Genomic DNA, 19,236 nt, shown 5'->3' with positions numbered 1-19,236 from the left:
TTCAACATTATTTTATCAAATGCTATTCTTTTTGAATTTCAAACTAAAATATAAAAAAATAGTTCAGATAATAGTACTTCTGGACACACAGATTAATAAAAGTATAACATATGCACTGCTTAAGCAAGCACATGTAAACTATTTTTGTCTATATCTGTATTCATAAAATACAGCACATATCTTTTGAACAGATTTTTATGATTTCTAATTCAAGATATAGACATAGATTTCACTGAGAATTACTAAAATTTTAATGGAAAATTATCCTTAATATCATAAATATATGCTTTCTTAAACAGGATACTGGAAAAATTAAAATGTTTTTGTTCAGTAACCAAAGAGGTTGAGAAATTCAACATAGAAGTACATACAAAATATGTATATACATCCAGTTGGCCACACATTACCATAAATTAAATATGTTAGTCTTCTGTCATTTACTAGGTCCTGGTGATTATGAAATAGACACCAATTTTTAAGTAATACAAAATAAAAAACACATATTTTAGTGAAATCATCAAACTAGCTTAAAGTTGAGGTCAGTTATCTGTTATTCCTCAACAAGCTCATGACTCAGCCCACATTTATTCATATTAAAAACTGTGAAGATACTGGAGAAAGATATTGTATTAATATTATTTAGAGTAGGGAAAAAAAACGTACTTAAGGCCTCTAGTCACATTTCTAAAACCACTCTAAAGTGATTTTTCAACTTAAAATTGGCTAAACCAAACTGATCATTTAAAGTAGTGCAATATAAGGCATGCATAATGCAATAGGCTCATGGTCACATGCAGAGAAAGCCTAAAGAGCTTATGTATGGGGAGAAAGCGGAAGAAAAAGAAAAACAAAGCTATTTAAATGCTTTCTTGGGACTGACAGAACAGGTTAAAACGTCTGTTACATGCATGCTAAGCTTGGTGGAATGTTAAGATACCATACCTTAGGGGTGATCCGATGAGCAATGTAGGAGGGGTAGGGTTACTCCCTGCATTGTGCCGGCGCCGTACTGCCTGGCGCCTAAATGTGCTGCGTTCACGGCGAAATGACACCGTCTCCTCGCTGGCCTGTGCTGCTGCATTAAGACAGACTTAGGTCAAATAGGAGCCTAGGTCAGAGATGGAAATAGCAGCTGAGCCTGTCTCTCCCTGACTTCCCGCCCTCAAAGGTAAAAGGAATTTTTCTAATTGAGGCAAACAGTTTTCATACATATACTAATCTATCATTATCAAGGAATATACAAAAAGTATGAGTCCTTTATTTAAAAATAATTATTTCCTTAAAAATAATGTTTTTGATCTATTATCTGGCCTCACTATCTTCTCATCCCCCTTATTTCCTATTTTATTGTAAGATCTCTGTTGTTTTAAAATTGTTTTGAGAAGTCTTATTTATTTAATCCCATGTGCCCCTATTTCTCTTCTAAGTCCCCTTAAAAATACTGTACTTGTAAATTCAGACTAATAGGAATAGGCATTAGTTTCTTACTCTCATGAGGACAGTCAAAGCAGCAGTGATAGTAGTTCATTTTTGATGCCAAGGAATAAGGCAGTAAATTTATCTCCCACTTTCCTTGGCCACACTTTCGCAGCATTAATGAAACCACTGACTGATAGTAGTTTGCTGCTATCAAACTTTATTCAACTCTATGTCCCCAGCACTGATCCCATCAACATTATGAAGCAAATATCAGCCAAAAAAAAACCAGTACAGAAACTCATAACTTAATCCAAAACAATAAAATATAAACTAAAATTAATATATAATAAGAATATCACAATGGCTTAAATGAATTCTACATAAAATTTTACAAAACCATACTAATTGACTAATTTGAGTTTCTAAAGCAATACACAAAATGTTTTTTATCCATTTGAATTTAAAACAATTGTTTCCAAACACACAAAAATTCCTTTTTTAGTAAGTATGAAATGAATTACGAAATCAAGAATGTTATATTTAGATTTCAGTTCTTTTGTAACCTTCTTGAAGTTTTAAGTGTTACTAATTCCCAAATCATTATTCTGCTTAGAAACAGCCACTTCCTTCGATTTTAATGTTGATTTAAATAAAGTATTCTTTTAAATATTGACTTTTTATCCCCTCCCCAACCTACATCAGTAAATATTCTTTGTGTAATTAGTCCATTAATATTAGGCATATACAGACTACCTCCAGAAGTCATAGGCTTCTCTGTCTTTAGATACTTTCTTTTATTGAAGGAATGACAAGCACAGAATTATTTCACCCATTTGGCAAGCTTCTGTCAGAAAGAAGTATAAGTCACAAATTACAGGACACTTATTTATATTACTTATTTCTTTTTCAGCTCACACACTACAGTGACATTCTAAGGTTAGGCAACTAAGTAAGAATTAGGCTTCAGATCCAAACCATAATTGACCCTTTGAGGTAATTTTTATTTTTTTCTCCAGTTTTATTGAGATACAATGAAAATTCCTTTAAATGTGAAAAGACTGTTACTGTAATATAAAAGCTCATTTATGCAAAAGCACATATGACTCTCTCTTTCTCTCTCTCTCTCTCTCTCTCTCTATATATATATATATATATAAAATGCTGATTAAACCTAATCCTCTAGTACCATGCTGTCCAAAATGGTGGTAACCAATAGTCATTTGTGGCTATTTAAAATTGAAACTGATTAAAATTAAATAAAATTTAAAATCCTGTTTATCGGTTTAATGAACCACATCTCAAGTGCTCAACAGCTACATGTGGCTAGTGGCTACCATCACTAAACAGCACAGATACAGAGTATTTCCATCATCATAGAACATTATATTGGACAATGCTGATTTAGAAAGTCAAGGATATCTTTTTGTCACCACAATATACAAAACCCGCTGTATGCTTTGCCTATTTCTGACAATCATGACCTCAATAAAAGAAAACTGTGACAAAGACCGACACAAAGGGGGACATGGATTGGCAAGGCAGTCACTGGATAAAGTATAAACACAGCAAAATAAATTTTTAAAAAAGCCACTTGGAAGAAAAGAAAAGAAAAGTGACTGCTAAACCTGTTAACAGTTCTTAGGCATCACTAAGATTAACTTGAGTTATGGAATTTAAAATCACTCTTTAAAAATCAATTCAATATTTTATGAACTTTTATTGAAGATTTCTATCTCATTGTTAAAACTAACTATTGCTTAATTTACAGGGCAGTTCACTTCATTGAAACTTTCAAACATTCTCTCTAGTTTTAGACATTTTGTTTCAACCAAATTAACAGAGTAAAATTTACACAGATATAATTTATAGGGGATAATCTAATCCACTAAATGTACTAAAATTATTCAGAAGGATTTGGAAAAAAGCAGTATGTGATCACTGAACACTGAGAACAGGAAAGGGGAAAGATAAAACAGTTCTCTTCACGATCTTCCTTCTACTGAAGTCTTAATGGTGTCTAAGACTTCGCTGGGACAAAAAAGACAAACCGTAGTGTCCTCTGACAATCAAAATGTTCTTCAGCTTCTTCAGAAAACACAATTTTTTTTTTTTGCTATTAACACACATTTATATTTTGTTACATGGAAAAGCACTACATAGTAATACTACTACTTAATAAAATAGTTTTGGAAACAGCAAGATGTAAGTTTAGGCATCCATTGAAAAATGTATTAAAATGGAGTTATGGTTACTGCCTATGTTGTCCTCTGTAATAGTCAGGATATAAATAATGCTAAAAGACTGTTCAATATTTACTACAGCAATTACTTTAACGGTAGCTAGGATCACACGTTTGCCTGAAAACACTATGTTATAATTTATGGTCACGACAAATAAGACTAAACCATGACCCTCTGGGAGTGTGCTACTTAATATAGAACATCTCTATTTGAAACAGGGTCCAGTGGGAGTTCAGTTCTATTAGAGCCAAGGAAAGAAAAGTGCCTTTAAAGCTTAAATATGCCATAAGCACATTTTCACATAAATTATAACCGCACTTGATGAAAATTCACTTCCACAATCCAACTGCAATAAGTTTTTAATCCTTTATAAGAGAAAGAAAACAAACAAAAAAATTTTTAAATTAGAGAATGAGACAGGAGAACAAACACTTTAAAACCTAGTTCTGAAGTTGATATTTTGCCTGGCAAAAAAAATGAACTAGTAAAATAATAAGACCAAAAAATGCAAATAATGAAAATTGAGCACTCTAGTTGCAACTAAATTTTATGTATATGTAGGTAAAATGGAAAATCACAAATATTCAAGTGATTAAAAAACCATGAATGATAAGACAGACATAAAATACTTTCAAGTACATATATTTCGATAATTGTAATTTTAACATATTTTTAAAAATTTATAAGTCTTGACTTTCTAATCATTTCTTTTGTGTTAAGAAAACTCCAAAACTGAATTAGGATCCTAGTAATTTTAGGAGAGAACTTTAGATGATTCAGCTCTTTATTTTTGACACAGTAATAAATCATTCAATAAGTTTAAACATTTACTGGGTACCTAAAGGCAATTCATGCACAAAGCACAGAGACCCTAAGACATTTTAGACAGCTGTGATCTGATCTTATCTTAAATATCAAAAAGAAAACAAAATCCACGATACACACCTGCCACCTCAGGAGTTAATTTCCATTTATCTCGAAATGAGTTAAGGGAAATGCTACATATTCTATATTAAATTATCTATTTTCATATGGGGGTATTAAAACAATAAATTATCACTTTGTTTTACCCTGAATGAAAACACAGAAAGCATTAAAGGCACTAGAATACTTTCAGGATAGCTGGGATGAACAAAAGAGCAGAATTTGGTAAGTAAGAAGGTAAGGGTTGTCCATATTCTGTCTCAAAAATTTGGAAAGTTTGAGCATAAATATGTACAGAATAAGATGCCATTTAACAACAATGTCAATCAGACAGATAGATGATTGCTTAATGAAAGGATTCATCTGTACTAAGTTACTTTTTTGTTATATACTGCTCAGATCTATGCAAACATTCTGAAATACACTGAATAGTCTTCAGAGTAAAAAAATTTTCCTTAAGAATAAAGTTACTATATGAAGAAATGAACATACAAATGATTTTGCAAAAAAAAATTTTAAAGAAATATTTTAGTCTAGGCATAATCCATTTTATCTAAACATCTCCCTTTCTTATTTTCCATATCAGCCAAGGATGATGCTAACATCAGCATGCAAAGATTTGTTCTAATATAGAAACAAATACTTTTATAAGTGCCATTTTCTGGGAGGACAAAAGACAACAAGAATCTATTGCATAACTTCTGAGCATTCATTCTGAATTAAAACTTTCCATCTGTGAAAACATTACAAAGGACTACTCTACTTCTTTTTTTATTAGTTTCAACTATACAGTACATTAATTAGACATTTATATAGTTTATAAAACAATCACCCCAACTGCTCCTTCTCTCCTGACTTTTCTCTACTTTTTTGACAAGTAAATCAACAAATGAAAGCAAATAATAAAATTATTAGCTGTGACTTGAGCTAAAGAGAGTTTGCATATCCTTATTCAATTTTCCACAATCCCAGCAGCCAAATATAGTTGGGTAGATGAAATGCTTTCAAGAAATTAAATTATACTCTGTGGAGTCATAATTCACACAGAATAATTCCTAAAATATATAGTTTAAGGATTACTTACTTTCATAGGTCGTTCCTAATTTTTAAAAATCCTTTGGGAATAAGATGAGAGATATAAATCCTCTCCCAGAAAACCGTACTCCAAAACAATTCTGCATATATCTTTAGGAGATTCACCTAATAAGAAGTCATTAATGAAGAGTATATATTTGAAGTGATTTATATTTGAAAAGGGAAATTTCCTGACAAATGATTAAAAGGCATCAGTGTCTTTGTTTTCATGATAAAGCTACAATTTACAAAGCACTTTTACACATTTGAGCTCATTAGAGTCTGATAGTTAACTGTGAGACAGGCCTAGACAGTTACTGTTACTGTTTTACAATTGAGGATATTGAGGCACAGATTTAATGGCTTGCCAGAGTATCCAGTTAGTAATTAGAGGTGGTATTAAATGTTACCGTCTGATTCTTATCTAGAACTTCACTGCTGCTAGGAAAAAAAAAAAAATACTATGATGTATGTTCCTACCACACAGAATCAGGCACTGGGCTAGATTTGGGAATTCTATACACAAATACACAAACCCTTATTTGCCTCATCAATAAAATATCTCTTTTTCTTGACACTTTTTAAGAGAAGCTCATTTTTCCAAGTAACTGAAGCATCCAGACCTGTTTACTACACTAAATGAGCATTTTTTCCATGTGGTTTTTATGTCTAAGCTTCTTCTCAGTATAGATCAAGGGTCCACAAGCCCCCGGCCACAGATCATTATGGTCTGTGGCCTGTTAGGAACCAGGCTGCAGAGCAGGAGGTAAGCAATAAGCGAGGGAGCTGAAGCTTCATCTGTATGTGCAGCCGCTCCCCAGCGCTAGCATCACCACCTCAGCTCCACCTCAGATCATCACCAGGCATTAGATTCTCACAGGAGCACCAGTCCCTGGTGCCAAAAAGGTTGGGGATCACTGATCTATAGGCATATAAATGGTCAAGCAGTATGCTCTATTTTGTTGACACATTTCAGGAGCACAATAAGTAAGGAAGGGAGAATACATAGCCCAGAAAAATTTCTCCCTCAATTGTCAGAAAGGACAAGGCTAAATTAAACAAATTCTTACCAAGTATTTGAGATGTAATATAATTTGTAAACAAAAAGAACCAAACATCCCCTCCCACTACCACCAATTTTCAAAAACGTTTGAACGAACCCCTAATAAAATATAACTAAAACCACCTGAATATAAATCCTCAATACACTTACTTAGTTTAGTTATGCTGTTACTTTTATTCTAAACACAATGAAACTATAATGTGTTTAGAATAAAAATAGATTATAACTAAACACAATAGCCTCTACAATGTCTTCTTTTAGCAAAAAAAAAAAAAAAATTTAAGAGCCCACAGACTTATTATATTTATTCCTTCAAAATGCATGGAAAATTTTTAGTACAGTATTTGTTTCTTATTAACAATCAATGGTTTGTTTTTTAGAAATAAGCATGCAAATAATAGAAAAACTAGAATCTCAAAAAACGAGGGCTCATAGTAGTCAAAGATCTGCACTGAAAGTATTAACACCTTCCTTATAACTCTTACTAAAAAACAAAACCTCACATTCCCTGTGAAAAGGAAATATTTTAAATACAAAGACATAAGAATTTACTACAGTTCTTGTACATATTTTTTAGTATTTACATTCCAACAATACTTAGAAGAGCAATATTTTCCTACCAAAGTATGTTCACTCTGAAAATTTATTTTAATGACAACTTTAAAAATTAAGCTGTATTTTAAAACCCAGTGGTTTCTTGCATGTCACGAACATATTTGATATGATTTGTGTGAGAAATCACTCAAGGCATTTCAGATCTTTTATAAAAAACAGAATGATATCCATGCCTAAGACTTGAGGGAATTTAATTACTATACTGTCACCAAGTAGTTATAATCATTTCAGATATAATTAGTTCTCAATATTTAGGTTGGATAGCCTATTTGCTTCCTTAGGTACTAAAGATTTTTTTTTTTTTTTTTTACATTCTCATTAGAAATTAATCTATGTTAGAAACTATACCGAAAGAAACAAGAGAATGTTTACCGCAATATGAACTTTTAAAATACTCTGGGCAAAATTAGAATTCTTTGAGAAAAGGTAAGTTCCTTATGTTTCACAATATACACACAAAATATTCAGGGTAACTTTTAATAAGAGACTGGAAGCTTTAAAACTAAAGATATAAGCCTGAATAAAGAGAATGGGGGTGGAGGATGAAAAAGCTATAGTGCTGGCAATGGAGGACTTTGTTCTTCTTCTATTTAACAATCAGATTCCATAAAACCAGAAAAGAATTTCAAAAAAAGTATTCTGAGGAGGAAATAGCAAGACACAACTCTGAAATAAACAAAATGGCCAAAAACACATGGATAATATAAAATCACATATTAAATTTTGCACAATTTTTCATAAACCTACAACAAATAAGCTATTACCTTAGCTAAAACACCATCACTGTTATAGGGATAATCATATATCCATTAATGGATACTAAGTGCCAATATAAACTACAAACTTCAATTTAATAAACTTTAAGTGTGAAGTTACAGGGAAAAAAGGTTAATGCCTAAAACTTGAATTAGACAAAAATAAAACTCTAGAGACAGACATAAAAGAGCCATAAAAGTTTCCAAAGTACACAGATGGAGCTAAAGCAGTATTTGGAAAAATCTTATATAACAGGTTCTAATTCTGAAAGTTCAGTGGTAAATAGTATATAAGAAATGATTAATTGGGTGGCCTAATAAAATTCTACATTCTATTGCTGATATTGTACAAGGAGGGAAGAGGACCAATTTTTGTTGCTCCTTGTAAAATATTAACAGGTAGTAACTGGCTTAGCAAAAGTGAATGCCATCAAAAACAAATTGACATATTCAAATACAGCTGAAAAAAATATTTTCTTGATGTTCCAAATATGTACCAAACTCTTTTCAAAGATAACCAACTCCTTCATGGAAAAAAAAAAAATCTATTTTAATAACATAGTGGATGGGAGGATTTTAACACAAAACATATCTTAATAAATATCACTGTAATCAATAGCATCAATAACTGCAGTTAACTCTTGGGGAAATCTTGTCCTGTAATTTACTTACCTCCACTGACTGCATCTTGCTCTTCGCCTTCAGGAAATGCTACCTGGCTTGGCAAGCTATTCCTAGACCGAGTAACTGTCTCTAACTGGGAAGCCCGTCCCAATAAAGAGAGCTCATCTAGCACCTCTCCCTCTTTGGCCTCGAGATCTGATTTTGAAGTGGTTAAGGGTTTTATACTTTGGGGTGCCAGCAGCCTGCTGGAGTCATTCAAGCACGCTACTGCGCCACTGTCCAGGCTCAGCACTCGGGCTCGAGTCTTGGCATTATTTGTGCTGGAAGTCCGACGTGTCGTCCGCTTTTTGCCAGATCCTTCCGGACCCAAACGAGATTTGTGTGTGTGCTCAGAGTCGGTGCCCCTTTCTCTAGGAACATGTTTGGTCTTCAGAGCACTGTATCTGCCCTCAGGGGACTGACACGAATGAGAAGTGGTGCTAGAAGAGCTATCACTGCTGAATTGGTGAGCAGACTGAACACTAGATGCTCTGCTCAAGTCACTTTGGTCACTAGAGTCATCGTCGTGACAGAATATAGCACTGTGTGGTTTGGTACCAGAAACACCTCGAAAAGAAACATAGTCCCTATGCCGACTTGAATCAAAACTGCTGGCCCGTTTTTTTCCTGTCCGTCTCCTGCCCGACTTATGGGCAGAGGCTGTCCGGTGGATTAAGCTGGAGGATTTAGGTCGTACATCCCCTTCCTTTTGCTTTCCGCCAATATCTTTCCCAACTTTTGAGTCCACTGAAACAGCGGGCTTATCACTCTGCTCCTCTTTGTTTTCAGCTGTTTTCCCAAGTGGTCTGTCCGCTTGCAAAGTAAATTCATTTGCGTGGGGATTTTTATTGGCTTCTTCAGATGCAGAGGTGCTGAGACCTCTCTGACTGTGAACATCATCAGAGGTATTACAGTCCCTGGCCTCTTGAACCCCACTATTTGTACTCACTTCCAAAGCAGTCTTTTCACTACTAGTCCTTTTGTCACTGGTACAGCTACTCTTGTCCTCTGGGTCAGCACAGCACTCTTTTTTCCTACCATTTTTCTTTCCTACTTTAGGAGACTCCTCATGCTCTGACAAGATGCTCTCTATGTGAGTTGAGCTGGTATGCTCACTCTTATAGCTGCTGACAGTACTGTTGGTATCACGGTCCGTTCCACTGCAATAGCTCTCTGTGGACCCACTACTGCGCGTGCTCAGGCTCCTCAAGCTGTCCATGCTTTTGTCTGCTTTCAAAGGTTTGCTCTTCCCACTCTTTATAGGTGGCTGAGACTTACTGTTTTTCAGCTCACCAACAAGCTGAAATTCCCCGGATAAACCAGAATTTTCCACCAAGGATTCTTTGGATCCAGAATGAGGCTTGGAAGATTCTAACTCGCTAACTGGATCTAAGCCACGTCTTTGCTGGTACAGAGGGAAGTCATTCAGTGAAGCATCTGGAAAAGCCACAGCAGAGCTAGAAGTCCGTGGCACACCTCGTGGCCGGTGATCTTTCCTATAAGAGTGTGAATGCAAAGGAACAAGAGAAGCTACTTCGGTATCACATGCACTGGACAGAGACTGATCGACATGATGGTGGTGGCTGTGACTTGGCAGGCTCGCTTTGTCACTGCAGTCCCGTGGTAAGTCCTGTCCACAAGAAGATAAGGAAGGCTGAATGGAGATGAAGGAATCATTGGAGACCAGACGGAAGAGCTTCCGATCAGTTGCCAAATCTGTTTCAAACACATATTTGGAAATGTTAAAACAAATCTACGATCTGCTTTTTTACTGTTTAACGATGGAAAGAGTTCGCAGCATACAGTAAATCAAGTAAAAACAATTTCTAAAGTAGTTTACTGAATAGTTGGCTCATCAATCCAAAGAGCTGGTTTCTACTTCACAGCTGCAAAAAGAAAGCATTCTATTGATGGAATGAACTAATCACCTCAGAAGAGGTTCTACAGAATAACAATAAAATAACAGATAACAAAGGATTATATTTAAAATTGACCTGGATTTTTATGTGAGCTCTGTCTCTAACTAATTAGGTAGCCCTGGGTTACCTTTCTAAGCCTGTTTTCTCATGTGTAAAATGCAGTAGGAATCTCAGCGAGTAGAACGATGGAATAACTGACATGTGACATGCATTGCTCTGCACAGCGTCTGACAACTACTGCTGCATATCCCTAACTTTAATATGCAAAATTAATGGTAGCTATCATTATTTTACTTCACTAACGCAATACAAAAATCTCTTTGAAAGACCAATGTTTTACAAATCAACAAAAACCTAGTCATTAGAAATAGAAAAAAAATCAAAAGGCTGACTAATGCCCAAACAACATACATCTTCATGTTCAGAATGATTGAAAAGATTAAAACAATAATTATGAGGCAAAATACTGCATTTTCTTGTTTCATCATTGATGCAGCAATTACAAAATGCCTCATGAAAAAATACATATCCCCTGATATCTGTATGACAATACCTTTCACCCTCCCTTTAGGGCACTGATTAGTGACTTGAGTTACCATATATACGATGTGTGTAGATATAAATAAATCCATCTATCTACTCACACTGTAATTTATCTTGAAATAAAGTTTGATAACCAAACTACACAATAGCTGATTTTTTGTACACTTTTGACAGACAAGGATGGTTGAATCTGCTTTTAGTTCAATAAAAAGAAAAATTATTTTTTCTTGTAACTGCATAGAAAAAAATACAATAGAATATGTAATAAGTCTGACTGTTCCAGTAGAATCTCAACAATAAAAGCACACATTTCCCCCTAAGATTAATGTATAGAAAGAATAAATTATTAGAAATGCTTAATTTTAAAAAAATCTAAATCTAGATTATATCTAAATAATTAAAAATTCAGAGTCAGTCTCTAGAATGTACTACATAATTGTGATTTACAAATGACCTATTAGGCCTTTTCTTATGTTTTAAAGTCTTCAAGGTAAGTAAAATCCATGTTGTTATCATTTGTCCAAAAGAGCTGTCACTATGCTTGGGTTATATACGCTAAACACCAAAATTAAATTTAAAGTTAGTACTGTATTTACTTTTTTACAGTATGAAATTATAGTTATTTCTAAAAACTATATATCTCTAATAAGCAAGTACAGAATGGTGTGAAATTCACATTGACTTTTGTAGAATAAAAACTGAAGTAGCCAAAAATCACTAATTCTATATGCAAAAAAAAGACTTTAACAAAATGTTAATCAAAACCAACTCCTTTCTAAAACATTAATAAAGCAGAAATTTAAGGTTTTCATTTTAAAAGGCACAGCCAAACTTACCTTAATATGTGCACTTTTTTCAATGTTGCTAAATAAATATACCATAAAAAGTTTAACTTTAGCTGGTTTTAGGAAACTTTTAATATGGTTTCCTGGACATCTCTCTTACTGGTAGTAATACAGTCAGTCCGAGAAAGGATCAAATCAACACGGAGATATACTTTTTTTCACATAATTCAATTTTTTCCAATCATTGCTACTAGTGGTATTTAGGTAAGAAAAGCATGTTCACATACTGCTCATGATGAAACTGGGATGACTTTCTGTAATGCAATCTGGTGATACAGCCCAAAAACTTCCAAAAGTATAGTCACTTGTGACCAGTAATCTATTTCTAAAAATTGTTGCTAAAGGATAAAATCATATATGAATATAAGGTTTTATCAAAAAATTGTTCATCTCAGGTTATAAAACTTCTTAAAACACAAAAAGTATAAAAATCTACAATAAAAAAGATTGACTAAATTATGATGTCTATTAATAACATCATGCAGACACTGAAACATGTTTTCAAAGATTATGTAATAATATGAGAAAATACTTAGATAAAAAGAAGGAACTATATAAAAAGTTTTATTCCAATCTGTACGAGTTAAAAAAAATACTAAGGGTATATACACATGTTTGTAGAAATGTTAAAAGTAATATACCATAAAAAGAAATAAAGTCTTAATAATGCTACAACATGCCAAGTTAAAGCCAGACACAAAAAGCCACATATTATATAATTCTATATGAATTTAAAAATTTCATAATTTATATGAAATATCCAAAATAGGTAAATACATTAAGATAGAAAATAGATCAGTGGTTGCCAGGGCCTGGTTGAAGAAAGAAATGGGTTTCTTTTGAGTTATAATGAAAATGTTCTAGAATTGGATAACGGTGATGGATACATAACCTAGTGAATACACTAAAAACCACTAAAATGTACACTTAGAAAGGTGAATTTTATGGTATGTAAAATATATCACAGTAAAAAAATAAGAAAAAAGTGATACATTAAAACGTATTAACAACAGTTATCTCAGTGGCAGGAGTGTGAATTATTTTCTTCTTCATTCTTAACTGTATTTTCTAAAATGAACATATATTACTTTTATAAACAAAAATCATACTTTCCTCCTCTCTAATAAATCATCCCCATCAATTATAGAAAACAAGCTGTTATTTCTCCTACATATTCTTACAAAATTCAAATCTTTTATCCTCACTTCCCCTAGTATCACCTTGTATCTCTGATCCCCTTTACGTAAATTCACCAAGAGTACCCTATATAGTTTTCGGTTCTTTTCCTCTGATTCTCTCTTACATGCATTCCCACTCCAGTAAGATGCTTATCAAGGTCATCGGCGCTGTTAAATCTAATGGTCAAACCTCAGTCTCTTATCACCTGACCTATCAGCAACATCTGACAAAACTGATGATGATCACTCTGCATGAAACACCGGCTACAGCCCTCTTGGCTTCCTCACCTCACCAGTTGTTAGATTCAGTCTCCTGGACTTATTAAACTGGAGTGGTGCAGAGCTCAATTCTTCAAACTTTTCATATTCCTATCTATATTCTCTCTTCTGTGTAGAAAACTCATTCATTTTTCTGGCCCCATTACTAAAATTTAGAATACCTAGAACTAGTTCTTCCATCTTCTACCTAGCCCCAGTACTCACTGGGCTAGAGTTCTGATCTTGAGGAAGGAATACATGAGTGAGGCTGGAGAAGGGAACTGTAGATATCCATTCCTGGAAGTGAAAAAGGAGAGCACACATACCCCAAAGCTCAGTTTTCTCTCAAATATCCTGAATTGTATTGATAAAATAAGGGCCAGCTCATCAACTAACAGTTAACCAACTGACTAAAAGTCACTGCCTTGTAAATCCAAACTAGCCAAAGAACCAGAAGAGCTCCAATTGACAGATAAACCAGAATGAACTGCCACTAGGTGGTGCCAAACCGTAGCCAAGACTAATGCAGATTTGGATGAGAGAGCCAGGCCACCTAAACTCCGAGCTGGCTAACAATGCACATTTGCCCTGTTTATTAGCTTCATGATAACACAATCCTACAGCTGGCATGACTGAATGTTTGGAGGGCTATTTACATACTGAAAACTCCCAAATTTAAAACTTCAACCCAGACTTCCTACTTGAAATCCAGATCTATCTAATTATCTACTAATTATTGCTGTTTAGCGGTATAACAGCATCTTGTACCTTACATGCCCCAAACTGAATTCCTTGACTTACCTTCCTTCTCCTTGCTCTCCGTAGCCCTAAATCTGCTCCTTCTCAGTCTTTCCCCTTTCAGTTAACAGGGAGTACATCCTCCTCACTGCTTAACCCAAAACCTTAGTCATCCATGACTATTATTTCTCTCACATGATATATCTAGTCCATCAACATCAACAGCAACAAATCCTCTCATTAATGTCTTCTACACACTCAGACTACCCTAATCTGTGTCCTGGAGTATTGCAATAATCTTGCTAACTGAGCTCCTTGCTTCAGCCTTTGCCCCTTTTAACATTTTCTCAATATAGGAGTCAAGTAAGTCTGTTAAAATATAACACAGATCATGACATTCCTCTGCTCGAAACCTTCAGTAATTCCTCATCTCACTGGAAATTAAAACCAAAATCTTTAAAATGGCTTTCAAGACTATATAATGTCCTCTCACATACTCCACACCAGCCTCACTATTTTTCAAACCTGACAGGCCTGTTCCTACTTTAGAACTTTTGCCTGTGCTGTTACCTCTGCCTAGAGGGAAGCACCTTATCCCCAAATATCATGATAGCTTACTTCTTCACCTCTTTTAGGTTTTGCTCTCAGTGAGACTTTCCCTGGACCACTCTACTTAAACTTATAATTCTCTGGCCCCCACTCCCTATCCTCTGTCTCTATTACTACATATATATTTGTAAGAGTATAATTCCATAATAAGAGTATGGAAGCTACATGAGAGTAGAACTTTTTGTCTGTTTGCTCACTAATTTATTTCCAATTCTTAGAATGATGCTCAGTACATCATGAGTACTAGATACTATCTGTTAAATGTTAATTATGTGGAAAAATGGTATGTGATAAAGCAAGGTACAAAACTATACGACAGTAGTATAATATAGCATTAAAAGCATAATTCAAAACTAGATTGCAATTAAAGAACTACCACTTTGTAGCTGTGTGACTTTGGGCACGTTTTTTAATAACCTCTCTAAGCTATATGTCATCTGTAAAATGAAAATAATATTAACATCAAATGCTTACAGTAAAGATCAACTGAGTGAATGTGTTTAATAACGCACTTAGAAGACGACTGAAACCAGGGGTTGACAGACTAAGGCCCATGGAGCCAAATCAGCACTCTGTCTCTTTCTGTAAAGTCGTAGTTTAACACAGCCATGCCCACTCATTTAGCATTATTTATGGCACCTTTCACTCTACAATAGCAGTTAGAGTAGTTATAAGAGAGACGATGTGTCAATACAAAGCTATCTGACCGTTTATATAAAAAGTGTGCTGACCCCTAACCTACCTAATAAGTACGTAGTCAGTGAATGTAAGACATTATCTGTGTCCATGTGTGTCTGCCAGGTGTGTATAGAATTCCTAACCTGCCACTCTAGAAACTTCTTGCTTGTGCATGGTACTTTCCAGATATAAAATAAAAATATATGACCCATAAATACAATGGTGCTAGCCCCTCTAAGATCAATACCTAGTTTTTGAGATATTCTCATAATTACATATTATAGAATGAGATACTATAATTCTCAAACCAACGAATTCATCTTTACTTTTTATAAGAAAATAATTTCTGTATCATACAGTACATTTAGGAGTATTTTTTTAGTGGAAAAGAGTAGGCTGGCAGGGGTAGTCCACAAAAGCAAATAAACAATGATGGGGTACTACAATTCAAAACAAAGCAGTCACAGCGATAAACTTAAAATTCCAAGTACCAGTAACAAAATATGCTTGTAAAAATTAGACCTGGGTAAAATACTAAATTAATAGGAAAATGTCATAATTTAGTGGTCTATTTGTCATTTCATAAATCAGTTTCATAACCAAGTACAGGAAAATCGTCAGCCTGCCTGTCTACCAAACACCTCCCACAGACTAATAACGAACAGGCTGCGTGAGAATAGGGAAACAATTTTCTGTCTCACTGATTATATAACATGGGATAAATGGGGTTGACACATCTATCCTTTCATGTTTTAAAATTAAAAATCAAACGTAAAAATGTGGCAGTTATTAAAAAAAAGAAAGCAAACGCCAAGAAAATCCAGAGTACTCATTTACGATGGAGTTGAATATGAAGGGAAAAAAAATAACTTAAAGCCAAAATTTCTATTAAAAATCTACTACAGGAGTTACCATGTTGGAGAAAGACATACAGTTTTTCAGAAACTTCAACAGCAAGTTATTTTTCTGTTAAAACATACTATTAGGCAAGACATGAAATAGCTGGCATTTAGAGGTTACACTGAATGAAAAATAGCAGTTCTACATTCAGGTTATCACCACGCCAGGCAAGACACTCTGACTGACAAGAAGGATAGCAGATTCTCATCTCTCATCTCATACTCACTCTGGGGCATATGCTCATAAAATCTTTCCCACCATGTTTACTCAGCAGAACATGCACAACTGAATTCTAGGAAGCTAAAAGTACTTCTAACACTGCAGTGTTATCCTAGTAAATGATTTTAATGCTTCTTAAAAATACCATATTAAATTATGATTAACTTCTGCCAAAATGTAAGAGGCATATTCTACAAACTTATCCTGGTCCACCACAAAATACAATGTCACTGTGAAGTATAATGTTCTTACCTTGTTCTTCACTTCCTTCCTTACAAAGACTAGAGCTCTGGCCCAGACTTAAACTGATATCATCAGAAGTTTTAGCAGTGTCTGTATCTCCTACAAAGTTAAGAGAAACATGTGAAGATATGTTAGTAAAGACTGTATGCTACAGCATAATGAGGAAGGATATCAAGTATCATAGATCTCTACTATACTAGTTAACCATACACTATATCAGCACACTATATCTACTAAAGCAGTTTTTGTATATCAAGAGTTATAATAATGGAAGACGCAGTGAACTAACAGGAAGTATCACAGACTATCAGACCACATAATTATTCCCATAGCCCTATAAACCAAATCATATGGAAAGCTTCATATTGTTTGTTAGCTAATAAAACTATTTGTTCAAAAAAAAAGTTTTTAAAAAGAAATGAAAATTATATAACAACTTGAAACAACATAAATTTCCTTCCCAGAGCAAACCAGAAATCTAAAAAATTACAGAGTAAAAATAATATGAATTTATCTGAAATAGGTATATTGGATAAAAGATATATATAAGATGTACAGAAAAACACTTCTTTTAGTGTCTCATTTGCATCCAATTTAAAGGTTTCACAATAATTTACTCAATTTTCCACAAACCTCAGCAAAACCCATGAAAGTATCTTCCCTCAAGGCAAGGAAGTTTCTTAGAGATAAAAATTTACAATGTAATGCAAATGGTCAAATACGTTTGTGAAATTTGGATGATGAAAAGGAGACAATTTAATTTAAACCAAGTAATTTTTACTATAAGATACATAATTTTATCTACAAAATAATTTCTATCTATAAAATAATTTTCAGTTCACATGAATAAACGGTACTTTGTTATCTTTATTAAAATCAGAAATGAAATGGAAAGTCATAGACAATTTCCAAGTTAGATCACATCTACCTTTAATAGTTGCTGCTGTTCCAAGACGAGAAGAACCAGATCCAATCTGAAAACATGACATGAATTTAAGTAAAACTAATTAAAATGCTAGCTATGTCATTATCAACATACATTAGCAAGAAAATCAAAAAATTATCATATTATCAAAACATGTTATCAGTCACTTATCAATATTAAAACATACCCTTTAGGCATTGCACATCAGAGCCACAACCTGTTTGCTGGAGCACACACTGTGAACGTATGTCCCACAGATGTGCTGGGACACCGAACGGCTGCATCTCTCTGCACGCTCAGGACTGGCAGAGGCCCCATGGAGGGAAGCCTCCAACCTTAAGCAATCATACAATTACTATCATTTTTTATATTGCACCATGATATGTTCATGTTATAAACAAAAGCAAAATAGGTGTTGAGTCTATCTAAAATAAATTTAGACTTATCAGGTCATATAAAGGAAAGGTTTGGAGGGAAAAAATATACATGCCATGAAGAGCAATCTAAATCTTCAACTGTCAAATTGTTCATGAATAAATATGTACTTTCCTCAGTTCCAGACATAAAGTAAGTATGTCTTTGTAGACTGCTATAACATACTAGAAAGAATTAAAAACTAAGCCATCCATGAAAAATGAATTTTTAGCAAACTAAAATCTACTGAACATTTAGTGCTTATACTAAAGAAGGCATAACACTTCCCTAAAATTTCACAACCATCATTTATTATACTATTATAAAAATTATAGAAACAAACACTACAAATTCCACAAACACATTAAGAAAGCAAAATATAACATGAAAATTACTAAATCAACAAGTCTTGGTAACTCTACAATCTATTTTCAAGGGATTCGAGAAGAAAATGGTCAGATTTAACACCTTAGAATAAAATTAAGAACATTCAAAAATTACTTTGCATTTTAGCAAGTCTTTCCTTTCACTGATTTAATTGAACAGAAGTACACCTGTCCTTCAATTTACACAGTATTTTTTAACCCATGTTTTTTTTTTATATGCAATAACTATTTCCCTCGTTTACATGGGCTTTTTATATGCGGTTTCTATTTACCGTGGTCTCATTTTACATGGTTCTTTCTTTTTCATTTCCAATATTTGCGACTGGTCTTTCTAAAAAATACCTTAACTCAGCAGTGAACAAAGAACTAATACTAACACAATTATTAATGATCTTCCCATTCATTGGATGGCAAATAAAAAAGCATGGGTGACTATTGATGTTCTTCAGGATTGGTTTTACAAACGTTTTAAGTAGAAAACTATGTGAAGGAAAAAATGTCTTCTTTATAAAATGTTTTTAATTTTAGATAATGTACTTGGCCATCCACATAATTTAGAACATCCAAATATAAATATTTGCCATCAAATACAACTTCCTTGACTTTCCTTTAGATCATGGCATTATTT

The 19,236-nt window shown here is 33.7% G+C and overlaps 1 protein-coding gene across 7 annotated transcripts in view; it reads right to left on the bottom strand.

The window, feature by feature from the left end:
* PCNX1 (pecanex 1) overlaps positions 1 to 19,236 on the bottom strand; it is a 132,963-nt gene that overhangs the window by 77,046 nt on the left and 36,681 nt on the right. For 4 of the 7 annotated variants that reach the window (XM_016139937.2, XM_036218103.1, XM_036218107.1 and 1 more), the window contains 4 exons: positions 17,812 to 17,857; positions 16,893 to 16,982; positions 8,763 to 10,469; positions 943 to 1,075 (listed from right to left, as the gene is read on the bottom strand). In XM_016139937.2, coding sequence (XP_015995423.2) covers positions 943 to 1,075; positions 8,763 to 10,469; positions 16,893 to 16,982; positions 17,812 to 17,857 — 1,976 coding nt within the window. The remainder of the gene's footprint in view (positions 1 to 942; positions 1,076 to 8,762; positions 10,470 to 16,892; positions 16,983 to 17,811; positions 17,858 to 19,236) is intronic. The other 3 variants (XM_036218105.1, XM_036218104.1, XM_036218102.1) reach the window with 2 other exon arrangements.

This window comes from Rousettus aegyptiacus, unplaced genomic scaffold (assembly GCF_014176215.1).
Source record: "Rousettus aegyptiacus isolate mRouAeg1 unplaced genomic scaffold, mRouAeg1.p scaffold_m13_p_3, whole genome shotgun sequence".
Classification (NCBI taxonomy): domain Eukaryota; kingdom Metazoa; phylum Chordata; class Mammalia; order Chiroptera; family Pteropodidae; genus Rousettus; species Rousettus aegyptiacus.
This window is presented reverse-complemented; position numbering and strand designations above follow the sequence as displayed.